The 27771-nt window shown below is 47.3% G+C and overlaps 1 protein-coding gene across 1 annotated transcript in view; it reads right to left on the bottom strand.

Moving 5' to 3' along the window:
- Nucleotides 1–4551: 4551 nt before the first annotated feature.
- Nucleotides 4552–27771, bottom strand: part of PINX1 (PIN2 (TERF1) interacting telomerase inhibitor 1) — a 71882-nt gene continuing 48662 nt past the window's right edge. Inside the window, exon 7 of the mRNA XM_071547602.1 lies at nt 4552–7056. Coding sequence (XP_071403703.1) covers nt 6469–7056 — 588 coding nt within the window. The 3' untranslated portion in view covers nt 4552–6468. The remainder of the gene's footprint in view (nt 7057–27771) is intronic.

The raw sequence follows: 27771 nt of genomic DNA, 5'->3' as shown, positions 1-27771 counted from the left end.
ATACAACAGGAAGGCAACTTCTCTTAAATCTAAAAGGCGCAGGAGATTTCCTGGTCTCGGGACAGATTTATAAACCCTTTACACACAGAGAGGCCTGCACGGAGCAGCTGCCTTTTATCTGGGATTTGGAGCTGGGGACAGCTTGTCCTGTCCCAGGAGGAGCTCCAGTTCTCTCCCCAAGTCCTTCCTCACGCCTGGAAGTGCCGGGATGGCGCAGGGAGGGAGGATGCCAAGCCCTCCATCCTGCCCTCAACGGGTCTCCTGGGTGTACTTTGCAAACGGGATTTGCTGCAGAGGTTGAAAGTGAGAAGTGGGGAAGAAAACCTTGTAACATCTCTAATTTTTTTGAGTTCCCTTTAGGAGGGGTTGAAGTGCCCTGAAAAAGAGGCTTGTCTGGGGTTGCAAGGTTTGGTTTTGAATAGGGTGGTGTTCTGGATATGGTGAGTGTGGTGCATGGCCCAGCCTTATTTGTGAACCCTCAGGATGTTTAGGGCCTGGGGATCATTAATATAAGAACACCACCTCTGTCAAGGGCCCAGAGACCAGAAATTTTTAGTAGAACACATTCCCTCTAGAGAAAAGGATAGGAATGGATGAATTTCACTCAACCCCTTTTACAGGACTCCCTCCACCCTGCCCTGGGTTTCCACATTTTGCAGGATGGGAGAAAAGGTTTGGGGGGAGGACAAATCCCTGAGCAGGGCCAGGACCTGCATCCACCTCCTGTCTCTGCTGTCCCTGACCTGCCTATTCCCTCCACATCCTGGGGGTAACCCTTGATCTCCCACAGGTATCACTCATGGCTTTTCAGAATTCCCTGAGACACAAACTGGGACTCCTGTGGGGTCACAGCACAAAGAAATCCAGCAAAAAAGTCCTCATTTGGATTTTCTCCTTTCCCTGAGCCCCCCCTTCAGCATTTTAAGTGCAACCACCAATACTAATACTACCAATAATCCTCTTTTTTCCTTTCTGCCCCTCTGCCACAGCCCCTGACATTCTGATGGCATTAGTAAGAAGGGTTTCATTCTGCACCCTGCCTAAAATGCTGGTTAAACCTGTCCTGTAGGAAGCTCCTGCGTTACATAAAGAGGTGAAAATGCCACCTCTTCATTGCCACCCTATCAGGGTAATTAAGCAGCAGCCTGGAAAAACTCAGCATTACCTTTTCCATGCTCTGGTGTGAGGCTTCACCTGTATCTGGGGCACAGGAAGCAGCAGAGCTCTCCCAGGGCTTTGGGAACAGGGAAATTACAGCTAAAAGCTAAAATAGACAGAGCAGACAAAGGGGGGAAGAAAGCTTTGTTCTCCCCATTTTCACGGCTGGGGAACAGTGGCAGCAACTCCCAAGGGTCAGGCAGGGAATTAGTGACTGAACCCAATCTGGAATGACCATCCTCACCCTTTAAAAATATCCCTTTTTTTTGGGGGGGGGGGTGGATCCCACATCTGGCATTTCACTCGGCTTGCAAAGTGCAGGTTTATTTTCACCACCACCTTGAGGGACATTCAAATGTGTGAGAAAGTGCAAACCCTAAATTAGCTCAATATTCTCATGTTCCTTAATTATTGATGAAACTCTCGGCTCCCAAGGGCAGTTTTTGCACAGACAGCTGGGGGGTCCCAGCAGAAGAGCTGCAGTCCCCACCCCTGCCCACTGCCCATCCTCCCTGATTCCACCAGGTTTTCCCCAGGGATCACTACCTGGACCATTTATTTTCTAGGAAAAGAACCAGAGCTTTCCCATTATACAAAAAAAATGCAGACAAAAACCCCCAAAGATGCTGAAATTTTCAGCAAGCACACATGGTGCTGAATATTTCTGCTCTATTTTTAAAATGCAGGTTTAAGTTATAAAAAAATACATATTTAAGTCAAAATGAACCAGCAAGTTTCCATCTTACAGTTTAAAATTTATAAAAATGGATTAAGAAAAAAATATCTTTGAGTGACTCAGAGGTGGATTTTAAGTTCTGACGTGCTGAGAAATGGAGCTTCAATTTGTTTTTGTAACACCATTCCCACTTCTGCCACCACAAAAATGTATATTTTTCCTCTATTTCCCAGTCCCACATCACGAAAACTTTGCTGATCCAAGAAAAAGTTGGTTTATCCCTGGATGGGACAGGTACAGAGACAAGAGCCTTGCTTATTGTCCCAAGTTCTTGGAGCTCTGATCCTTCCTGGAGATTCCTGCCCAGGGACAAGGAGGAATAAAGCAAAGGATGGCTTTGGGTGCCCACAGTTCTTACAGAATTCCAGGACCTTTTTTTTTCCAGCTAGGCGTGATGCTGGGCAGTGTTTCCAAGAGACTTTGTGTGGTTTTCCTCTCTTCTTGGAGCTTCCTTCCTCCTCTGAGTGTTGGCAGGTTCGGAGGGTTGGTGACGCAAATGGCGCCTTTTGAAGGTGGACGCTGCGAGAACGTCAAAGTCGGGGCTTCAAACAGGAGCAAATCTGCTCATTCCTTCGCTGCAAGTGGCTCATTTTCGGGGCTGAGCTGATGGTGGGAGGGCAGTGAAGCACCAGAGCTGCTTAAATAAAGGGGAACTGCAGCAACCAACACGGTGTTGAGCTGTCCCCAAATGCAGCTCAGTCACACAATCATTTAGGTTGGAAAAGCCCTCAGAGCGGGGAGTTCAATTCCCTCAGCACTGCCAAGGCCACCTCTGACCCATGTCCCCAAGTGCCACATCCACAGGGCTTTTAAATCCCTCCAGGGATGAGGATTTAACACTGCCCTGGGCAGCTGTGCCAGGGTTGGACAACCCTCTGGGTGAAGGAATTGTTCCCACCATCCAACCCAAACCTCCTCTGGCACAACTTGAGGCTGTTTCCCCTCATCCTGTCCCTGTTCCCTGGGAGCAGAGCCTGACCCCCCTTGGCTTCCTCCTCCTGTCAGGGAGTTGTAGAGAGCCAGAAGGTCCCCTCTGAGCCTCCTTTTCTCCAGGCTGAGCCCCCCCCAGCTCCCTCAGCTGCTCCTGGAGCTCCAGCCCCTTCCCAGCTCCATTCCCTGCACACGCTCCAGCCCTTCAATCCACAATTTCCAGCTGCATCTCAGATACCATCAAATGGACTCAAATTCACTTAAACCTGAGGGGAAGTGGCTCTGAAATCATCAACAGTGTGTTGCACTTATGCTTTGAACCAACCCTGGTTGTCACTACAGAGCACTTGGGGACATGGTCAGTGGTGGCCTTGGCAGTGCTGGGGGAACATTAGACTGGATCTCAGAGGGCTTTTCCAACCTTAAAGATTCCAGGATTCTCTGACTCTGTTTTCACTGGCTGCTTGTGAAGCACCAAAGCCAGAACATCTTGGAAGGAAATTCCAGGAATGGTGCCTGTCCCACACATCTGGGCTGCCACACAGGGAGCACCAGCTTGGTGTCCCATCCCTGGCTCCAAGGAAAGCTCCACACCAAGATCAAAACTCCTAAAGCCCAGAAAGCTCATGGTCTAATGCAGACTTTGGTCTAATGCTGGTACCAGGCTGCTTTTCCATGGCCTCCACTTCCCGGGATAGTTCAGTGCTTGCAGGTTTCTACAAGCACAAGGCAACCAACAGTGCACTTGCAAACCACATCAGGGAACACCCAAACCTGCAAAGAACGGAAAAACTCCCGAGAAACCATCAAGGTGGAATGTTCAGTGCAAAAAGGGAAGTTTTCTTCTCTGTCACTGGTGATCTGGGGTTGCCCAAACTGAAAATATTTTAATATCTGTGCTGCGTGTGCATCGTTCTCTGGATGTGAAAGCACAGCCCCATTTTGGTTATTTTCTAAGGTAATTCCACTTGGAGGAACATCCTTTGGGTGCTGCAGTTTGGGAGCACAAGGGATAAATTAAATACAATGGATAAATGAGCAACAAAAGGCCTTGCAGTTTAAGAGCCTGAATTTCATGGAAATGAAACCAAGTCATTCCTTTGTGCTCACATTCCAGTTCCACCATTTGGGCACTGATGTCATTCTTTTCCTTGTGCTTTCTAAAAAAAGGACCTTCTTGCCAAACCAGAGTTTGGTTAAAACTGAACTCACAGCCCACTACAAACAACAACAGCAAAAAAAAAAAAAAAATCATAATTTATTACTTTGAAACATGTTCCTGTTGTTCCAATTTCACTGGACAGTATCTTGTAAGAAGAGCTTTGCATTGAGTAACACAGTGAGGGCTGAGCCCTAACACAGAGCAGGGCACTTCAATGAATTGCTTGTGTCAAATACAAGCAATTTATGATTTGTGATTATTTATTTATTATGGTTTTTCCCCCCCACAACCACATGCAGAGCTCGAGGCACATTAAAATCCCACATTTTCTGGGATAAAAAGCCATGAATTGCTTGTAGAGACTCTTCCATTTGTAGCTGCTACTTCCATCTGAGCCAGAGTTAAATCCTGGGTATCCTGTACTTTGCTGCAGTGAAACCATAAATTTAAAGATTTATTCCTGGTTTGATTCTTTCTATAACTGGCACTGGAATGTGGCCAAACACCCCAAAGAATTAGCACATAGAAACAAGAGAAGATTAATAGAGGGAAAAAACAAGCCCAGCAGAGTTTGGAGAAGGAAATTTTATTCCTTGATTACCTTTTGGAACTGAAATCCCAGACAGGCTGAATTTCAGCTGCTTAAGAGTTAAAAAGAAATTAATTAGAAACAATCAGACTTTTGGATTCTACTAATAAACAAAAATTTTGACCTGGGGTGAGCAAGATGTTACATAAAACATTATTTTGCTGTCTTCTTCCATTGAGAAGATTATTTTTTCATCTCAGTCATGGAATTTACTCCCAACTTCAAGCTGATGGCATCAAGTGGTATTTCATTTAAGGTAGCCAGGAAAAAGCAGGATCATCTTGGATAATAATTGTATTTCCCCTGAACAGGAGATGCTCCAAGGGTTAAAACCCACTGGCAATGATGTGAAACACAAAGAAAGGCATCTTGTTCTTCCATACAATAAGTAAAACTACAGTAATTTTGCTGCAATGAATGAGCATGTCCTGAGGGCAAGAAAAAAAAAGGTGCACTGGAAAGCAGGAGATGTTAAAAGGGAAGAGTTCAGCTGGGACTCCAACATCCCAAGCCATGTGGTCTGTGCTGCAGATGAAGCTCCTTCCACTGGACAATAAAAGCAGCTTAAGGAAATTTTTTTCATATTCACATCTGCATCTTGACAATGTTTCTCAAACCCTGTTAAGCAACTCCACCGAGCTGAGACAATATAAAAATGTCCCCATTTTATTCAGCAGAGCAGCCAATGGGATGTTTTAGATTTGCACTGATGAGGCACAGCCAGGCCTGACTGGAAGGAGCTGAATTCTGGATCAGACCAGGATAACTGGCTGGTTTTCAGGGCTCTGCTGTCCATTTGCTGTGGCCAAAGGAATACCAGAACAGGACACCAGGATGGTGAATCCTTCTTCCCATTCCAACACTTCCAAGCTCACCCATCACTTCTGACAGCTCTTAACTGAGAGACAACACATCAAACCTCATGCTGAATGTTTAAGATCTCACACAAAACTTCTCCTGGCAGTGCTGAGTTCCAGCATTACTGATTTCCAGGCTCACAATTAGAAACAAGCTCTAATTTGGTTATCAATCTAAACTGCAAGATCTTTTTAATGTGTAAGTGGCAACACTAATGCACAGGACTGTGCTGTTAAAAGCTATTGGTCTCCTAATTTCATAAAACAAACTTGCTCCATCCAAGACAACTTTCTGAATGGCAGATGCAACACTGAAGAGACCCTGAATATTCCTGGGAATGAAAGATTTAGGCTAATAAATGATATGGTTAATAGTCATCTAAATAAACAGGTGTGGTTCCCTCATGGCTCCTTCAGCTTTAGTGCAAAGTTACAACAGTTTCACAGCAATTAACAACTGGTTTGGAAACACAGGGAGGCATTTTTATTTCAGTATTTGATATCAGTATTTTAGTACTGACACTCAGTTGTAAACCTTTAATCAGAGTTAAGTATTTTGAGAAGAGACAACATTCATTCCCATTGTAAAAGGACATCAATGAAAAAATTAAGACACCACTTTGCAAAAATCAGTGAAAAAATACAGACAGCTTTGCAATCCCCCCTCCTGTTTCCAGAAGCAGAGCTGGGCTCTCCCAAGGGAAAACAACTTTAATAAAAAAGGCAGTGGTAGGGGTGACTTTTCTGTTATTTTTTCCTGGATTGAGAAGAGCACAGTCAGTGTGAAGCAGCAGAAAGTAATTCCCTGCCTTCCACAGTCTCAGCCATGTGTCAGTCCCACATGGAGCCCTTTTGAACGTGGCACTGAAGCTCCTGTTGGCCCCATCACCACGTTCTCCCTTGGGAGAGACACTTAATCCCAGGCTGTGGGCCCAGCTGGAGGTGGAGCAGCAAAGTGGAGCACAAGGTGGTTGCTGCTGAGTTTGCAGAGTCCTCCTCTCCCTCAGCTCAGAGCCCCAGCCTGACTCTGGAATGGTTAAATGTGCTTGCAGTGCTTCTTTTTCTTCCTGGGGGCTCCTTCCCCACACTCCTCCACCTCCTCCTTTTGCTTTTTGTGTTTCTTCTTCTGACGTTTCTTCTGCTTTGCCTCGTGGTCCTTCACTCCAAGATCCTCCCCATCAGAAATTCCCAGATACATTTCTCCATTGCCCACATTTCCATCACAACTGATGCTTTCCCCTTCATGCTGCTCTTTATGTTTCCTCTTCTTTTTCCCTCTGTGACATTCACTTAATGGAGCCTCCAATTCCTGCCCATCCCAACCTGTCTCAGGCTGTTTCTCACCACGTTCTGTCCTCTCTGCCTCCTCATCTCTCTTCTGCTTCTTCTTTTTCTTTTTCACTTTGGTTTCCAGCTCTTCCAAGGGCTCCAAAGCTTCGTCAGCTGTTGGGCTGGGATTATCTACCTTTGTTTCCTTCTGGACTCCCTTCAGCTTTGCCATGCGCTTGGCAAAATATTCCTGCACAGTGAGAACACTCTTCACTGTGTTGGAACCATCTGCAGGGTCAGAGAGCCAACCCTTCCTCTCCTTCTCCTCCTGAGACCCAGGATCAGTGACATCCTCCTGCAAGAAAACAGAGGGGCAGGGTCAGAGTCAGGATCACAGATCACAAACTGTTCTGAGTTGGAAGGGACCCACAGGGATCATCGAGTCCAACTCTTCAGTCAATGGCCCACACAGGGGATTGAACCCATGACCTTGGCATTATACAACCAAGTTTTAACCAACTGGCTTTAAATATAAAGCTAATTTTTGCACACTAAGAAGGAAAACATTGCAATGTGGTGCTTTGAAAATTAACTGTAGAAGTCTAGACTTGGGTGGAAGTCTTTATGTCAGACTTTCTGGGGGTTTAGAGGTGGGATCACACAAACCCAGACAATTCCCAGTTGGTCTGAACTCCTTATTTCACCTGCTCCTGTGCAGCTCAGGCAGGGTGTGTGCCCTCCCACCACACTCTCTGTGTTACACTCACTGAGTCTCTGCAAGACCTAAACCAACACAAGAAATAATCCAGCACCATCTCTCAGCCCACGGCACAACGGAAATCCCATCCTGGAATCCCTCTCCAGGGAAGGACTCAGGATCCAGGGAGCAATCCAGCACTGAGGCACCTCTTCCATCTTATCTGATATTTAGAGATGTTTGTCTCGTGGCGTTTGCTGTCATTGTGTCCCAGATGTTGTTGTTTAAACACCCTCCATTTGATCACACCTTATCAGATGGCAAAAACAACATCACAGGTTACATCTTACAAGGCTCCTGCAGACATGAAATGAAGAGCTGCTGAGCTCTGCTTGCAGGTGAGGAGTTATTAAAAGAGTTGTAGCTGGAAAGTAAATATAAAACTAAAAGCCAAGTCTGGCTATGGGGGTGGATGTTTTATATGGCACCAAGAGAACTGACTCTGAAAAAGCAACAAATGCAACAAGTTGCAAATATGTAATTTGCTAAATTGTCTGGGATTTACAAAATAAACAAGCCAAAGAGGCAGCTGAAATTAAGGCTTGTTCACATACATACCAAAGCAGCCAAAAAAAAAAGCCTGTGTGGCTTTTGCTTGGCAAAAGTCACAAATGACTCTTGGAAATGCCCCAGATTTTCAAAGAATCCCAGAATCAGTGAGGTTGGAAAAGATGTCCAGGATCATCAGGTACAAGCAGTGACTGATCCCCACCTTGTCACCCAGCCCAGAGCATTGAGTGCCATGTTCTTGGACTCCTCCAGGGATGGGAACTCCACCACCTCCCTGAGCAGCCCCTTCCAATGCCTGACCACCCTTTCCATCAAGAAATTCTTCATGATGTTCAACCTGAACCTCCCTTGGTGCAGCTTGAGGTCATGTCTTCTTGTCCAATCACTTCTTGCCAGGGTGAAGATGCCAATCCCTACCTTGCTCCTTTCAGGCAGTTACAGGAGCAAGAAGGTCCCCCCTGAGCCTCCTTTTCTCCAGGTTGAGCCCCTCAAGCTCATTAATTGTTTTTTTAATGGGATCATAGAATCGATTGGGTTGGGAAAGACCTCTGAGATCATCTTTTAAAGCCTTGTTCACACTGCAGGTAACCCAAGACATCCCTCTGGATGGGAAAAGCTGAGCAGGTCAGGATGAAGCAGAATCCTCACCACCATCTGGCCTACAACCCATTCCTGAAGGGGAGATAAACCACAGCTATTCCAGCCCAGTGTGGGGAGTATGACTGAGGTAATTCCCTGTTTTTCCATTCAGAAATGCCCAGGGAGAGAAGAGCCTCCACTCTGCCCACACATCCTGGATGTGAACTGAGGGGACTGTAAACCACCTCCAAATGAGGGCAGAAATATTTCACAGCCACTTTACTGCCATAAACTGATACCCAGGGAAGGCCAGCAGAGAACTGGGAGATATAAACCCACTTATCTCAGCCCTTTACAGTTATTGACCTGCCTCTCCTTGGAGCATCCTTAAACCTGCTGGCTGGACTGGGGTTTGGGAGGAAGGTTTTCCAGCTCTGACTCCTTCTGCATCCATAACCTTTACTCACATGAGCAGGAATGCACAAATTGGTGTAATTAGTGATGCATTACGAGTGGATTTCCTCATGTATCTGCTTTCAAGAGAGCTATTCCAGTGGAACCAAAGTAAGGCTGCACTTGAGATTCCAGGAATGTTTGTGTGGGGCACTTATGAAGATCAGGTACTTTTCTTGTAGGAATATGTTGTAGTGTTCCTGCAGGTTTATGGAGTAACTGAAAGTATTTGGCTTCTGGTAAAGAAGCCTGAAAAGAGATATTGGATATGGGGAAAACCAGGATGGATCCACAGACATCCATACAGGTGACATTTGAAAGGGGAGCTGGGGCAGAGGTTTGACAAGACAGAATTCCCAGGATAAATGGACTGAGCTATGTTTATAGTAACTGTTTTAAATAAGACTTAACCTTCTAACCCAACAAGCACAGAATCCCACTGTATCCCTGAATCCCTGAGGTTGGAAAAGACCTCCAGGATCATGGAGTCCAACTTGTGACTGATGCCCACCTTGTCACCCAGCCCAGAGCACTGAGTGCCACGTCCAGGTGTTCCTTGGGCACCTCCAGGGATGGGGACTCCACCACCTTCCCTGGGCAGCCCCTTCCAATGCTTGAGAACCCTTTCAATGAAGAAATTCCTCCTGATGTCCAACCTGAACCTCCCCTGGCACAACTTGAGGCAGTTCCTTCTCCTCCTGTCCCTGCTCCCTGGAGCAGAGCCTGACCCTCCCCTGGATCCATCAGGGATTGCAGAGCCAGAAGGTCCCCCCCGAGCCTCCTTTTCTCCACGCTGAGCCCCCCCCAAGCTCCCTCAGCTGCTCCTGGAGCTCCAGCCCCTTCCCAGCTCCATTCCCTGCCCTGCACACACTTCAGCCCCTCAATGGGCTCTTGTCTGAGAACTGCCCCCATCACTGGAGGTGCCCCAGCAGTGCCAGCACAGGGATGGGCACTGCCCTGGTCCTGCTGCCACACCAGGGCTGGTACAACCAGGTGCCCTTGGCCACCTTGCCCACGTTCAGCCACTCTTGCCCAGCCCCTGCAGGTCCTTTTCCAGCTTTCCAGCCCCTCTCCCCCAGCCTGGAGCTGCAGGGGGTTGTTGTGACCAAGCACAGGACCCAACACTTGGCCTTGTTGAGCCTCACCCTGTTAGTCCCAGCCTGGATCCAGCCTGAGTGTGGGTCAAAACCTGCTGCCCTGCCAAGCCCAGGGAAACAGGGCATTTGCCCTCTGCCCACTGCAGGGTTTTGACACCCTGTGTTGCCAAGGGACAAACAGTCTCCCAGGTTTTCAGCCAGAACAGTTTCCCTCCCCACCCCAATATGTAAAACACTCCTGGGACCAGAACACCACCAGTCACCCCCTGGCCAACCAGGAAAGGATTTTCTCATTCCCTTGGTGACTTCAAGTCCTGACAACTTAATTACTGTAATTGAAGGCAAATATTACTTGAACTCTACACGTTTCTTTTTATAAAATACATTAGGCATAAAAAACAAATGTTCCTTTGGTTGAGCAGAAGAGTTCAGAAGGTTTGCACGAGCCCAGAAAATAAGAACCTTGCTCAGAAAGTCCTTTATTGATAAGAATTTTAATAACCACGGGCCACTGAGCACAGAACTAACAGGGCATGGAGACAAGCAAAGAGGTGCCAACCCTAGAAAACCTCTGGGTTTAGGAAAAGCTTATGTAAAACCATAAATCACCTGGAAGGGCTGTTAAATGCCAAAGTGTTCCCATTGCTGTGATGTACCTGTCCCAGTAGCCATGGGAACACTGCTCAGCTCCAAACAGGGGTTTTCTCTAACCCCTCACAGTTCATGCAATTCCTCCCCTCCTTGAGTCAACACACAGGAAAAATTCAAAGAAAAATAAGAAGTGCATCCTGCAATGTGTATTGGGCTGCTGCAGGTTCTGAACAGCAATTTTGCACAAGATTAAAGACATTCCTATTCCAAAAAATGATGGTCATGTAAAAGAGAAAGAGCAATTGGGCTGTAACTGGTGGGAAACCTGAAGATTGGGCTTTGGAGGAAATAAGAGACATGTTTGTCCTCACCACGAGTTCCAAAATTGTCAATGGAATCGGTCTGAGAAGATGATTTAGAAGGAATTGAGAATCCTGCTCTGTAGGGAATTGGTAGGATGGTCCCCAGCAAGAGAAAACAACTGCTTGAAACGTGGTGCTAAATGTGGAATGATTAGCAGGAAACAATAGGAAAATTCAAGGAGAGGTTGGGAAGGGCACAGGAAAAGAGGAAGGTCATTTAGAGCCACAAGTCCCCAGTAAATATCAGCTGTTTATGTAATTAGTTCAATGTATGGAAAATAATCGGAAGGACATAAAGCACTTTATGTACTGCTGTGTTTTCTTCACCTGCTGATTAAATCATTACTTATGGGGGGAAATCCTGGTGCCCCTGAATCCTGCAGGATCAGGATTGTACCTCTAAGGTGTCACCTCTCAAACCACCTTCCAGGCAATTATTTAGGGAAAGAAAAAATTGGGGATTCTGGTCAATTATCAAAGCAATTCACATCACATCATGACAACAGTCTGGCAAGAGCAGAAGCCTCAAGTGGAAAGGATTTGGACACCTGAAAACATAGTTTGAAACCCAGACTGGTCTAGTGGAAGGTTCCCTACCCATGGGAATGAGATGAAATTTCAGGTCCCTTCCAACCCAAAGAACTCTGTGACTCAATGATAATTAATATTCAAAAAGTAAAACTGCACCTGCACGTTGGTCTGGGAGGAAAAGTGAGATACAACCAACCAGCAAAGCACAGGGTGCTGGGACATGAGCCACAGAAGCAGCTTGGGTTAATTCAGAGAAGTTTCCCTCCTCTTCAGAATGCAAGGATGTCTTTTTTGGCACTTAAAAAGAATAGAATAGGGGAATAAAAACTCTACTACACATTCTCAGATCTGCCAATATGAACTACTATTATTTAAGCCTTTGATTCCTTGCTTGGAAATGAGGGGGGTTCTAATTCACACCGATTTTGTGAGCTCCAATTCACAAAAATGACACAAAAGGCAAAGGCAGGATAAAGCTAAACTCTAATTTTAGTAGAATCTCACTTAAATTACAGAAAGTTGGCTGGGTGAAGCACTTGGAGCCTGAGTTACATGGAAAACACACATCATTCAGAGCTTTAAAATGCACCCACCCCTTTTGGCTGAACCACAACCATCACCCACTTTCTTGCTGGGAAACTGTAACAATGAGATTAAGATATTCTTAAAACAATAAATTGTTTTTCTGCTCCTTCAGATCCTCACTGAGGTGAGCTGGGCTGACCCTGTGCTGTGCACAGAACTGGACAGGCAGGACCTGAGGGATCTCTGTCAGCCAGGAATGGTGCACATCATTCCTGGAGAGCCACTCCAGAGCTCTGCAGACACCAACAGTGACAGAGTCTTGCTGGAAGGAGCTCACAACCTCCAGTGAAGTGTGAGCAGAAACGTTTGGATTGGGATCAAACGGGCAGGAGAGTGAACAAAGAGTTTAGCACGAGGAGTTTAAGCAGGATGAAAATAAATACATGCATAAATAAGGACACATCCCATCAGTTCTGAGCTCAGAGCAGGTGCTCAGGAGGCTCTGATGGTTTTAGTTTACCTGCAGACAGCATCTTGTGAAGAACTAATGACAACAGGCTTCCAAGGTAGAAAGGGCTGATGCAAAGGGAAAATGGGACAATTTTCCTGCTGCTCATGAGGAGAAGGATGTAAATCACCCACAGGAAACTTTGCCAGCAGCAGAAATCAGTGCTTATGTAGAGCCTCAACAACCACGGGGAGTCTCAACCACTGAAAGGAACTCAGACAACTCTCAGGGAAGGGTTAGGTGAGTTAATCCTTGGCTGGAATGGAAAATGGAGGATCTGGACTCCAGAAGCATCTCTTGGCCCTGTAATGCTTTAGAAACTTAAACAGGGATACAATTTGACCTCCTGGTAACCTGGGAATTTAAGGCTGGAAAAGCTCTCTTAAGGTCATCAAGTCCAAACATCCCTCAGCACTGCCACGGCCACCACTAACTCATATCCCCAAGTGCCACATGTTTTAAACCCCTGTTAGATGGGGACTCCATCACATCCATGTTACAAGAAATGAAGGCCACACCTTGAGTGTTGTGTTCAGTTCTGGGCCCCTCAGCTGAGGCAAGAGATTGAGGGGCTGGAGCGGGGCCAGAGAAGAGCAACGAGGCTGGAGAAGGGACTGGATGTGGCTCTGAGTGTCCTCTGTAACACCTCCAGGGACAGAGAATCCACCATGTCTTGATCCAACCCTACTGTGATCACCAGCCCAGGGCACTCAGTGCCATGGGCTGGTGATCACAGTGGGGTTGGATCAAGGGTTGGAATTGATGATCTCAGAGGTCTCTTTCAACCCAACTGAGAAGAGCAACGAGGCTGGAGAAGGGACTGGACATGGCAGAGTGTCCTCTGAAACACCTCCAGAGATTCCAGAGAATCCACCATGTCTTGATCCAACCCCACTGTGATGTGGGGAGAGGCTGAGGGAGCTGGGGGTGTTCAGCCTGGAGAAGAGGAGGCTCAGAGGTGACCTCAGCACTGTCTGGAACTGCCTGAAGGGAAGTTCTGGCCAGGTGGGGGTTGGTCTCTTCTCCCAGGCACTCAGCAATAGGACAAGGGGGCACGATGGGCTCAAGCTCTGCCAGGGGAAATTGAAGTTGGAGATGAGAAAAAACTTCTTTGCAGAGAGAGTGCTCAGGCATTGGAATGGGCTGCCCAGAGAGGGGGTGGATTCCCCATCCCTGGAGGTTTTTCAGCTGAGCTTGGCCGTGGCACTGAGTGCCATGATCTGGTAAAGGGACTGGAGTTGGACCAAGGGTTGGACTGGATGATCTTGGAGGTCTTTTCCAACCCAATCCATTCTAGGATTCTATGATAAGATTTCATAAAAGAGATAAGAAACAGGAATACTCAACCTGGGAAAAAAATCATAAAAATTCACCTCACCTGCAATTTTGGTTTTTTGGTTTTATTTTTTTGCTGGTATTGTAACCACCAGGACACCTCAGAGAACCACAACAAGGTTTAACTTTACTGCTGTTTATCCTGAGTGCCAATAAACCAGTGAATCCACTTGTGGGAAATGGAATGAAAATCCTGAATGTCTAATGCCTGTATGACATGCCAGCACTTTTTAAAAGGCCAAGTTCCAATTGCTACAGAAAAGCCCTTTCCTGACTCCATTAAAGTAAGTTCTGTGTTGGAATACACTGAAAAACCAGCTGCTGTCTCACAGTTGAGATCAACTGCTGCACTCCCCATGAACTGTCAGCTCCTTCTCTAGCCCAGCAAGGACAAGGAGAGAGGTTAGGAAGTAATTAATGGAAAGGGGACAAGGAAAAACTGTTTTTCCATGGAATTATGAAGATCCATTTTTGCCACACCTGTAACTCCAGAAGACACAGCAAACAGGTTTTGCTTCTTGCAATTAAAAAGCAAAATAATTTTATTATGGTAAATCTCTGCACAGAATAATTGGGGGGGTTATGAATAGAATCCTGGAGCTCTGGAGGTCTTTAGCCCAGCATTCAGCCTGGAGCAGCACTGGACAAGGTCAGCTTTTGTAGCAGAATCTTGGAAACCTCCAAGGACAGAGGTCCCACCATCCTTCAGCACTCCCAGATTCTGAGCAGAGAATCCCAGAATGGTTTGGGTTCAAGGGAGCTTAAAGATCATCTCATTCCAACCCTCTGCCATGGGCAGGGACACCTCCCACTATCCCAGGTTACTGCAAGCCCTGTCCAACCTGGCCTTGGATGTGGCACCACAGCACAGCGAGGAGGTTTTAGTACCACATGACTGAACCCGTTTCATTCCTATATAAATCTCCAGATACTTGTTTTTTAAGTACAATTACACTGTGTTTGCTGATTCCATTTTTTATCCCAGTTTTAAATTCTGACGTGATGTGTTTCTCTTAGAACCACATTTAAATTCTGCCAGGTTGTCTTGTAATTCTATTTTATGGTTTTGCCAAAAGCTCATCCTGTACCTCAGAAAGTGGCCAATTTCAGCATTTTCATTCGTTCTCACAATAGAAAGGCACCATCTCCAGGTATCCAGAATGCCATTTGTTTGTCATATAACCAACACATCTTTAGTGTTTTGGATCCCAGCCTGTTCCCAGCACTGAAACAGGAGCTGCACAATGAGCTGGAACCCTCAGCCAGGTTTTGCCTTCAGCCTGCAAACAACAGAGGGCCAGGAAACAACAGGGTTGCAAAAGTGCAGGGGATTAAATGTTGGCCTGAGAGCTGATTGCAACGATAGCCATGGGGATTCATTCCAGCTGTCATTAGCAGATCCTGGGCAGTTCACAGCACCTGTACTTCCAATGGCAGCTTGGGAACCCTGACAGGGTGTTGCACAGACTTCCTCCTACTGTTCTTCCACTTTTCAGGAAAAAAAAAAAAGCATTTCTTTAAGTTTCAGCACAACAAAGGCAGTAAAATCCAGGAGCTGAGGAGAGAAGGGGGAACACCCAAGAGGTGCAGAAGGCTGAAGGCATGTAGGGAAAGAGTTAAAAACCTCAGCACAGGGCAGAGAAAATCCCTGTGACATCTCGTTTCAGTGCAGCTCCACTGCTGAGCCCAGCAAAACCTCTGTTCCTTTGCATTTCCTTGCAAATTCCATCTGTGCCTTACACTGAGCATAAACAAACCTAAAGGAAGAGTTTTCCCTTAGGATCTCTCTATTGGCACAGCACAGAGATCCAAACACAGTGACTTCATCTTCCCAGCAGCACCTAAATCAGCTCCAACCGTTCTGTTCTCACCTTGAATAACAGAGGAAGTGCAGACCAGCAAAGAGCACAGGAATGGAAGGTCACGTTTCCCAAGTTCTCTTCCCAGCTGGTGGAATGCCTTGGGGAAGTTATTCCCTCCAGCTCTGGCACAGGTTATCAAAGCACCAAACATGCCTGATCAACTGTATGAAACTCACAGAAGAGCTCAAGAGTTTCGTTAAGTGTTTGGGAAGTGCTTTGAGATCCCTCAAAGAGGGACCCCAGATGGACAGGACACTGTGGAAGGATGGAATAACTCCAGTGTTCCCTTCATCTGGGGCTCTGCTGCAGGGCTGGGACACTCAACAGAGAACAGACACAGCTCCACCTTTGTCTGTGCTTGATATGCCTGTATATAACCAAAACATCAGGAGACCTTCCAATACAGCATTTTTAAGGAGTACAATCATAGAATGGTTTAGGTTGGAAGGGACCTTAAAAGCTCATCTCATTCCACCCCGTGCCATGGGCAGGGACACCTTCATAGAATCATAGAATGGTTTGGGTTGGAAGGGACCTTAAAAGCTCATCTCATTCCACCCCGTGCCATGGGCAGGGACACCTTCACAGAATCATAGAATGGATTGAGTTGGAAAGCCCTCCGAGATCATCAAGTCCAACCCTTGGTTCAACTCCAGTCCCTTTACCAGATCATGGCACTCAGTGCCACGGCCAAGCTCAGCTGAAAAACCTCCAGGGATGGGAAATCCACCCCCTCTCTGGGCAGCCCATTCCAATCCCTGAGCACTCTCTCTGCAAAGGATTTTTTTCTCATCTCCAACTTCAATTTCCCCTGGCAGAGCTTGAGCCCATCGTGCCCCCTTGTCCTATTGCTGAGTGCCTGGGAGAAGAGACCAACCCCCACCTGGCCAGAACTTCCCTTCCACTAGCCCAGGTTGCTCCAAGCCCTGTCCAACCTGGCCTTGGACACTTCCAGGGATAGGACAGCCACAGCTTCTCTGCCCAACCTGTGCCAGGGCCTGCCCACCCTCACAACCAAGAATTTCTTCCCAATATTCCATCTATCCCTACCCTCTGTCATTAGGAAGCCATTCCCCCTTGTCCTGTCCCTCCAGCCCTTGTCCCGGGTCCCTCTCCAGCTCTCCTGGTGCCCCTTCAGGCTCTGGAAGGGCCTCCAAGGTCTCCCTGGATCCTTCTCCTTTCCAGGTGACCCCCCCCAGCTCTCCCAGCCTGGCTCCAGCCCAGAGGAGCTCCAGCCCTGGAGCATCTCCGGGGCCTCCTCTGGACTCTCCAGCAGCTCCACATCCTTGTGCTGCTGTTCCCAGGGCTGGGGCAGCTCTGCAGGTGAGGTCTCACCTGAGGGGGCAGAGGGGCAGAATCCCCCCCTCTCCTGCTGCCCACACTGTGGGATGTGCCCAGGATGCAAATCAGAGCAGAGTGGTCTTTTCATCCTGTCTCCACACTCTGAATGCCAATGCCCTCCAACCCCCAGGACAGTCACCACAGGTATTGGTGAGATGCCAGTGGGACTACAAGGCACACTCAGAAGAAATCCAAGAGTTCTCCATATGTAATTTCATTCCCTGGGCATTTTTCATCATCCCTCTGTGATGTGTGTGGAACAGACACCTCCTAATCAGGATTTGGAAGACAAACCCCTCCTTGATTGATGAGCTGAGGATTTTTAACTGTGCTCCACAGATAGAGAAGGACTGAACAAACCACAAGAGAACTTGGGCAGCCAAACTGGGAACACAAGCAAAGGTATTAACAAGGGCTCTGAAGATTTAAGATGCCAAGACAAGCCACTGAGAGAAAAGATGCAATAAAAACCACTGGAAGTACAACCAGAGGAGAGAAAGGAGTTCTGGTGGCAGTTCCCAGAGCAAGGACACTCAACATCCCAGCCTGGCTTCTGGCAAAGGAGACTCCATGTGCTTCCAAATCTGAAAATAACACCTGCCTACATAAAACTCCTCTTTTAGCTCTTTTCTATTCATACATGTAGAAAACCAAACCTGTGTATAAATGAAGGAGCACTCAGAGCATGCAATTTAAACCAAACCTTCACTCCTTTCCCCTTCCCCTTAGAAAATGCTTCTCCAAAGGAAAAGGCACACTGGGAACTCTTCCGTTTCTGTGCTCTGAGAGGGTGAAAAGCTGCAGAGCTGCTCCAGGGATCGAAACCAGCTCAGAGCTCTGGCCAAGGGGACAGACATTTCCTGTTTTTCAGCCCCAGCAGTGGCTGAGGAGCTGCTGAGAAATACCTTGTGTCACTTTTTCAGTGTGCCTTGGTCAGACTTGGTTCCTCTGCTCTGAGCAGGTGTGAAAGGGCACTCACAGTGCAGGAAAATGAATCAGAACATCCCAATCTGGAGCAGCACAGCCCAGAAACACCACAGGGCTGTCCTGTGCAGACCAAAGCACAGATGCAGAAACACAAACAGCAAGAGGGAGAATTAAATTTGAAATACAACAGCATGGATGTGTCTGCAGAGTTTTTTTGTTTCTCTCCTATCTATAAGGGTCTGAAGAAAGCAGTTTGTGTGAGCAAAGGGTTTTATTTTTCCAGCAATATCACTCATGCAGTGCACCCACAGGTCACAGGGATCTCATCCCTGTTTTCCAGGATTCACACAGCACAGCCCTGGGACTATAACCCAGCCAGGTACAATCTCCCTGCAGCCCTTTTTTCATAAATTCTTGCATTTCTTCTTCATTCTTACCTTTAGTTTTGGTGCTTCCTTAAACAACTATTCTGACAAGTCAGCTCCTCAGATCAATTCCAATTAGGATCCCTCCTCTCCTGCACAAACCAGCCCAACTCTTCTCCTCCAAGCCTCCCAATGCTGCTCCTGAGTTTCCCTACCCACATTTCCCGTGTCCTACCTTACCCCCTTTCCCATCTGAGATGTGTAACATCCTGCCCTTGTTCTGTCCATCATTTCACTGGAAGCTCTCTGGGGAAGCAATTAGCCCACTTGTGAGCACTCCTATAACATAATTAACAAATAACAACCACCGAGAAATGTAGGCCAAAAAAGCAAAGTTATCACAGCACCATTTCTGCAGAGACTTGTACTGTTCTGTGCTCACTTGCAGCCCCCAAATTCCTGGAGGCACATTTTGAACTCCAAGCAGCACAAAAGCAAAGGTGAATGCTGTGCTTTGAAGAAGACATAAGATGTTCTGACTTTATTTGGATTTACAGGCTTTGCTGCTTTTCATTAACATGAGCAGCTCTAAGTGTTTACACAGAACACTACAATTAATTTCAGGATTGGAGGTGAAAGGCTCCTAATTTGGGTCTAAATTAACATTGGCAAGGAGAGTATTGAAGGAAGGAAAGACAGGATGACTGTAACCATGAGCAAGATGCAACACAAACGTTGCAATGACATCATTTAGTATGAAAAAACTACTAGAGGAGGCAAGGACAGAACCTCCTTCTTGGGGATTCATCCACACACTCACAACAGTCAGTAGGGAATGGCAACAGTTACCAGGGAAAGCTTAAAAACTCCCTCTTATTTCAGCAGGAAACAAAATATTTGCAATTCCTGAGTCTTCCTCCTGCAAGACAGCTCTTGTAGCCTCTTGCACACTTGGTAGGAAGTGCAAGGAGACCTGGGTATGCCTTCAGTGCTGCCTCTATCCCCTTGATAATGAAAAATAAGTCTGGCTGTTAAGGTGCCAGAGCAATTTGACAGAGGTTTCTAATTAAGCTGAAGCAGAATTCCTACTTCATGGGGACCTGAGGAGCTAAGGAAGGATAAAGGAGAATGAAAAAAGGGAAGAAAAGCATAAATGATGAATTTGGAGTGGTTATTGGGATGAAGGAAGAGGGCACTTGGAATGTACAGAGGAAGAATTATGTGATTTCACCTCCACATTTGTCATCCTTGGGTTATGTCAGTGACTCTGAAATACCAATTTTAGATCCAGCCATCACTGATCCTGTCCTGAGACACCAAATTAAGGTGGCCCCTACTGAGCAAACAGAACATTTGGGCCACAAATGGTGGAAAACCTGCCAAGGAGAGGTGGCACTAATTTGTGGATAATCCCTGGAGACCACAAGTGCCACCACGACCTGCTGAGCGAGACGGGACACGTTTGATGTGACCTGTGACAAAGACTTTCAATGGTCAGTTTGTGAAATCTGCACTCTCTGGCAGAACTTTGGCTCTGTCAACCTGTGAAACAACTCACCTGGTTTAACCTTAGCAGGTCATGTGAGGAGAGAACAGCTTAGATCAGCAGGAGCAAGGTCTGTATTTCCAAGCCTGCCTTGATGGCAAAGAAAGTCTTACCTATCCATGAGAAGAAGACAAGTCTTGTCCTCCAAAACTGACAGACAGCCATGACAGGGGGGTTGGAACTACATGATCCTTAAGGTCCCTTCCAACCCAAAGTATTCTGTGATCTGATGATCCAATAACACTGAGACAGTTTGCAGCCTCACAGTCAGGGTCTCAGCTCAGCTTCTCTGCCATGGGCAATCCACCCCTGATCTCCAAAGCACTGGAAGTGAAAACATTGGGTTTGTTAGTGTTTCACATCCCTATCTGTCCAGGCTGCTCTGGGGTTTACATCAGTTTCCTCTCCTGGGAGTAAAGGGCCTGATTTTCCACCTTCAAACCAATCCTTGGGCTGTATTTCCTTTGGCTTGTTTTCCATGCCCAACCTTTGTGTTTCTGCTCTGCCTTTAATAAAACCATGGAATGGTTTGGGTTGGAAGGGACCTTAAAGCTCAGCTCATCCCCACTCCCTGCCATGGGCAGGGACACCTCCCACTAGCCCAGGTTGCTCCAAGCCCTGTCCAATCTGGCCTTGGACACTTCCAGGGATGGGGCAGGGATGTTTCCCTCCCTTCTTCCCTTTTTTTTTGGTGATAATTGCTTCTATAATTCTGACCTAAGTGAGTTCTAAAGACACAATACACTGAGCATTACCTTAATGATACTGCACAAAAATTCAGCAGTAACACAAAAAGACACCAATGAGAAAATCCCTGTGCCTGTAATTCCAGCTCGATTTCCTAGGATTTTATTCTTAACACCTTCTGTAATGCCCTAAGGGAAGCCAAGTGCTCTCTGGTTGCCCAGAGAAGCACACAAAGCACATAACCTGTGCCTTAAGGGACTTGCAGGTTGAAGCCTTGGGTGGGTACAAACCAATCCAAGTAATTGCCAGGGAGGCAATCCCAGAGGCAGCCTGGGTGTTCCAAGCTGGAATGTCTCCTGGCACAGGAGCTTTGAAACAGGAGTGGGAATGGGATGCTCATCACAGCTTAGCAGCAAAGTGCTCCAGGAATAAGCAGCAAAATGAAGACTCAAGAGGAAGTGTCAGATTAAAGGGAAGACCAATTTGTTCCCAGTGTTTGACTTGCTCCTATTGCTTTACAGGGAAGCAAAGGCAGGGAAACAGAATCATTAAGGCTGGAAAAGCCTTCTGGGATCACCGAGGCCAACAACTCCCCCAGCACTGCCAAGGCCACCACTAACATGTCCTTAAGTGTCACATCCACATGGCTTTTAGATCCCTCCAGGGATGGGGACTCACCACTGCCCTGGGCAGCTGTGCCAGGGCTGGACAGCCCTTCCTATGAAGAAGTTTTTCTTAATATCCAACCTAAACCTCCTCTGGTGCAACTTGACATTTCCTCTGGTCCTGTCACTTGTTCCCTGGGAGAAGAGCCTGACCCCCACCAGGCTCCCCCCTCCTGTCAGGGAATGCAACAGCCCAACAAAGCTGCCACCTCCAGTCCCTCAGCTGTGTCCTGGGAAGCTGCTCTGCAGAGAGGGAAGAGCTTCCTTAGCAGAGGGCTTGGATGGGGCAGAGAGGAACAAGGTGCCAACCAGCAAAGAGAGTCTGCTTGATGCTGAGCATTCCAAGGGTATAGAGAAAAGAGGAAAACAAGAATCACAGAATGGTTTGGGTTGGAAGGGGCCTTAAAAACCACCCAATTCCAACCCCTGGCCATGGGCAGGGGCACCTTCCACTAGACAAGGTTGCTCCAAGCCCCATCCAACCTGGCCTTGGACACCTCCAGTGATGGGGAACATCCCCTCCTCCAACAGAGCTGACTGGCCCAGCATTTAGCAAGAGTGGAGGAGCTCTAAAAGATGATGTTTAGTCCCAATTAGCCTCTAACAATCCACCTTAAAAGCTGCTCTCTACCTTTGCTTTACCTCCTTCTGGTTAACCTTCTACTCTTTCATTAGCTGAGCCCTCTGCTAATCCCTCCTGTTCCCTCCACCTGGAGCTGAGCTCCACCATCACCTCAAACCCCAGAAGTGACAGCTCAGGTTTATTCCTCCCCTTCATTCCCCCACACTTAATGCCCTAAGAAAAGCAGGAAGGTGGAGCCATGGAATTCTTAAAGAAGTCACTGCAAGCACAGGTGAAGGTCATGGGCACTCCAGGGTGTGAACTATGTTTTTCATTCAAGAAAAGATGGTTGTAATAACTCTGAGCAGAGGAACTTGACTTCCTGTGGCTTTGCATCTTGTGGCTGGATGGCCCCACACTTACCAAGTGCAAGTTCTGACAGGAGCTGTTCCTGTGGTCACCGAGTTTGTAACGGCTTCGCTCTGTGTGGACTCTCTGATGTCTAATAACACAGTTGGGTCCAGCTGGGAAGACAGTTTGTCTTTCCTTTTCATGAGACCATTTATTCTCACAAAGAGTAGGAACTTAGTATCTATAGGGTTTCTGTCTGCCAATGTTATCACAGAATCATAGAATGGATTGGGTTGGAAAAGATCTCAGAGATCAAGTCCAACCCTTGGTCCAACTCCAGTCCCTTTACCAGATCATGGCACTCAGTGCCACGGCCAAGCTCAGCTGAAAAACCTCCAGGGATGGGGAATCCACCCCCTCTCTGGGCAGCCCATTCCAATCCCTGAGCACTCTCTCTGCAAAGAAGTTTTTTCTCATCTCCAACTTCAATTTCCCCTGGCAGAGCTTGAGCCCATCGTGCCCCCTTGTCCTATTGCTGAGTGCCTGGGAGAAGAGACCAACCCTCACCTGGCCAGAACTTCCCTTCAGGCAGTTCCAGACAGTGCTGAGGTCACCTCTGAGCCTCCTCTTCTCCAGGCTAAACACCCCCAGCTCCCTCAGCCTCTCCCCACAGCACTTGTGCTCCAGTCCCTTCTCCAGCCTCGTTGCTCTTCTCTGGCCCCGCTCCAGCCCCTCAATCTCTTGCCTCAACTCAGGGGCCCAGAACTGAACACAACACTCAAGGTGTGGCCTCCCCAAGGCAGAGTCCAGGGGAAGGGTCACTGCCCTGGGCCTGCTGGCCACGCTACTTTGGATCCAGGCCAGGATCCCATTGGCCTTCTTGGCCACCTGGGCACACTGGTGGCTCCTCTTGAGCTTCCTGTCCCTCAGTCCTCCCAGGTCCCTCTGCCTGGCTGCTCTCCAGCCACTCTGTGCCCAGCCTGGAGCGCTGCAGGGGTTGGGGTGGCCAAAGGGCAGGACCTGCACTTGGCCTTGTTGAACCTTATCCCATTGGAATCAGCCCATCCCTCCAGCCTGTCCAGATCCCTCTGCAGAGCCCTCCTGCCTTCCAGCAGGTCACCACTCCCTCCCAACTTGGTGTCATCAGCAAATTTGCTGCTGATGGACTCAATCCCCTCATCTAAATCATCAATAAAGAAGTTAAACAGGACTGGACCCAACACTGACCCCTGGGGACACCACTGGTGACCGGCCACCAGCTGGATGCTGTGTGGTGGAGATCACTGAGAGAGGATGGAAGACACAAATCAAATCATGGAATTGTTCAGGCTGGAAAAGACCTTTAAAATCATCAAGTCTCACCATCAACCCAGCACAACTAAACCATGTGCTCAAGTGCCCCATCCACACATTTTCGGAACACTTCCAAGGATGGTGAGTGCTCAAAAATGACAAAAAATCATACAGGCTTTAACTGAGCTGGAAACCAGCCTAAAAGTGAAGCAGTCATTTAAGTAGTTGAAATAACAACAAAAGAAATTTAGTGTTACAAAATATAAAAGATATGCACAAATGTAAAGAAAATAAAAATAAATGCACTTGGGTCAAATAGAACCTGGCACTGAAGAGTGTAAAAGTCAGGATGTATTTGAGCAGTTCACCCAGCCTGTCACTGGATGTCATTGACAGTTCTGCATGTCTCAGATATCAAACACATTAGTAGTTGGACAACTGAGAAAGCAGCAAAACACAGAGAAGGTTAAAAAGAAAATCCAGGTAATGCTGATGAGCCCCAAATCTCCCAAAGTCCAATGTGCCAGAACTATTCCCTATTAAACCTTTCTGCCCTTACTCTGCTTTCTCAGACATCTCTCACCCCTTCAGGAGAACATGAGCTGTGGGAAGAGTAGGTGTTGATTTAATGTGGAAATGAGGCTCACTGAGGATTAGGAAAACAGTAATGACACTATAAATGACCACTAAAGACCACTTGGAGTAATACTTTGTGCTGAAGCAGATGAGAAGCAGCCCCAGAGGCCGTTCCAGAGAGGAAATCACCTCTGGAAAAGTGGCACTAACACACAAGTGGAAGTGGTGAGGGTAAGGTGCAATGGCAACCATTAGCATGACTGTTTTTGCAGCAATCAACACCTCTGGAAGGCAAAGGAAAGAATCCATGCTAAGTCATAGGTGGTAAGGAGCCAACACATCCCTGCAGAGGAGGAACTCTTCAATTATTCCTCTGCAGAGGCACCGACATCCATGTTACAACCTGTTACCAACCGCAGCACGTCCAAGGGATTAAAAGCTCATGACAAAGCACCATTCCTCCTAAAACCTTGTGCCAAACCAAGGTCTCCCACTTTCCCAGCCTAAATATCCACAGTTGCAACATCACACCGAGGCTGTTTGTTCCTAATGAAGGAGGTGATTCACTTTCTTCCGAGGAGCTGCACCGTAAAATGTGGATTAAAGCGCAACCCGCCCCCAAAATTCAAAGAATACAAAGTGAGGTGTAAAAGGAGATGGGAATCGAGGGGGAAATCAAAGCAGAGAATCCACCAGGAGGTAGAGATTTTATCAAAGTGATTGGTTCATTAGGCAGAAAATTTGACTGTGCATTACCACGGTACAATTGTGGTTTTTGTTAGGGAGGTCTTCAGGGCAGACACCTTTGTCTTTCTACTTGTAAAACACCAATTAGTACCTTGGGCAGACTACAAACAAATCAACATTAAAACAAAGCAGTGAAATAAAACCATTTGTATCTCTCGTTATGCCTGGAGTCACTAGGACAGATTCAAGTCTCTGGAGAGACACCACATTCTTTGTTTTCCAACCATCCTGCACGTCTGCAGGAGTTAAACAGCACAAACCTGGATTTAGCTCCCTGCTTTGGTTCAGAGGGAGTTCACCCCAGGATGCAGCTCTGGGAATTCTTCTTACACCTTTCATGGATGTGTATTCAGGCTGGGTTTAAATTAGTCACAGAGGCATCAGTGCCTTCCCAACGTGGTTACCACCCACCCTCTGAAGGATCACGTTTGGGATTGCTGGAATGGGATTGGAAGACATACAGGGTGGAAGGAGTCAGACATGGCTCAGTCATGTCCACATGGTTGGACTGGGAAGGGCTCCTGGCACTGTCTCCAGGAGTTCAAAGGGGGTGTGTCTTGGAGAGGAATTGCTCATTCACTTTGAAGCAGAGTTAGGGAGGGAATTTACTTCCAGTATCCAGGAGGGAAAAGCAGGACCATGTTGTATCAGCAAAGGTATATACAGCAAATCAAGAGAACTTATTCCACAGACACCACCAGCTTCCCTTTCATGGAATCACAGAATGGTTAAGGTTGGCAAAGACACCTCAGATCAAATCCAACCACCAGCCCAGCACCACCACCATGCTCACCACCAAATCATGTCCCCAGGTGCGACATCCACACATTTTTTGAACACTTCCAGGGATGGTGATTCCCCCAGTTCCCTGAGCAGCCTGTTCCAGGGCTGGACAACACTATCCAGGACAGAATTGTTCCTTATACCCTAACCTAAACCTCCCCTGGCACAACTTGAGGCCATTCCCTCTCATCCCTTGTTCCCTGAGAGCAGATCCCAAATCCCCCCAGCTCTCCCCTCCTGTCAGGGGTTGCAGAGAGTAAGAAGGTCCCCCCTGAGCCTCCTTTTCTCCAGGCTGAGCCCCCACAGCTCCCTCAGCTGCTCCTGCTGCTCCAGCCCCTTCCCCTTTCAACCTGCCCTACCCAATGCAGGATCTTTCCAAACACTTTCTAAATAATATTAAATGTCTTTTCTGGTTTAACTCCCTAAAATATGTTCAGAAGGTCAGACACATCAGAAATCTGCTGGTTTAGGGTCACAGTAACAGTTAAGATGTCAAACTACAGATCCAGAGTCTGAGCCTTCCCTGAATCACACTAAGGGCTGATTAGGGGCAAAAACCCAGTAATTTAGCCTTGATTGAAAAAAGGTGAAGATCTGTCAGTCACCTCCCTGCCTGACATGCCAGAAGGCATTAAAACCCTAATCAAGGCTACAGAAAGGAGTGAATGACTTGGGGTTTATGATTCCTAGAGCAAGGCTGATGTCAAAGGTTGGGAGAGAACAACGGTCTTCTCCTCCCTACGGTAAAGAAATAATGATCTTAAATACCAGTGACAGAAATCCATTTTTTAGGATCTGGAAAAGCCTTTCCACATTTAGTCAAGCACACAACAGGCTGTGCAGAGTCTGTGGGGTTCATGAGAGAAGCCAGTTAAGTGTTTTTTAAACACATCTGTCACGACTCACGTGAGCAGAGAAAAGGTGATGGATTTGATGAGCATTTAAAGTCCTTTCCTGACTTACCTCCTTTGTAAAGAAACCTGGACAGCAGCTTGGAGACAGGAGACTTAGAGGTTTTATGAAAGAGTTAAACATTCAGACAGGTAATACCTGAATTTTGAAAGAATTTGGCCACTGCAGCTCCTTCCCTGTAACAGTTCCGAGAAGCTGCTGCCAAAGGTAACATCGGGAGGCAGATACCGACAGGACTTCTTTGCCCAGTCAGATGCTGGGATTGACACTCATTTAGACAAGCCAGTACAAACAGGAATAAAAGGCCACCTCCTGTGGCAACGCTGCTCAAGGAGCTAAGAAATGCACCAAGAGCCATGAAATCTCTGGCAAGGAGAAGGGTTCACTTCCCAAATGTCCTGGGGCACGGAAAAGCTGATGTGACTCACGTACAGCAACGGTTCCTACCACGCTGCTGAAGCCCGGGGAGATGGAGAGATGAGTGACAGCCCCTGCAACATCCAACAGCAATTGTTCAAACCTGGCAAGGTGGCCTTTCAGACACTGGCCAAGGATGGGGGGGAAACTGTAGTTGCAGGTCAGGCTCCTCGTGAGAGGACAGGAAGTTTTGCAGAACCACCAGCAACATGAATTTTACTTCAGGCTTGAATGCAAAGAGCAAATTTCTTACACAAGAGTTACTGCCCAGGTTGGACAGGGCTTGGAGCAACCTGGCCTAGTGGAAGGTGTCCCTATCCATGGCAGGGGGTTGGTATTAGATCATCTTTAAGGTTTGAATTCTAACTACTGCCCAGATTTCTGCCTCTGCATTTTACAGCTCTGGTCACACCATCTCAGCCAACAACTCTGTGCTGGTGCTGAAGGTGACACTGATTCAGAGAGGAAGCTGAGCTCATTCTGCCAAGTCCAGGGGAAGGGTGAGCTGTGCATGAGGTACAGAGTGTTCCCTCACAGTCTGGGATCTGCACAGCCCGTGCTCAGACCAGTTTCCAGTTTTCCTGCCTCTAAGTCAGGGGGATGTGGGTGTAAGCCTGGAGCTGAACTCCCATCTCCAGCCACTCTGCTTCCCAGAAAACTGCCATCAGCATCCCTGTAGCTGGCATTTCAATCCAAAATTCTGCCCTTTAGTCCACCACTTGTTTGAAGGCTGCAGAATAACCTCAATCCCAACAAATTTAATCTGAGCCCAGCAGCACTTTAGAAAA

Source organism: Pithys albifrons, chromosome 2 (assembly GCF_047495875.1).
Source record: "Pithys albifrons albifrons isolate INPA30051 chromosome 2, PitAlb_v1, whole genome shotgun sequence".
Classification (NCBI taxonomy): Eukaryota; Metazoa; Chordata; class Aves; order Passeriformes; family Thamnophilidae; genus Pithys; species Pithys albifrons.
The sequence above is the reverse complement of the archived record's forward strand: the minus strand, read 5'-3'. Positions and strand labels throughout refer to the sequence as shown.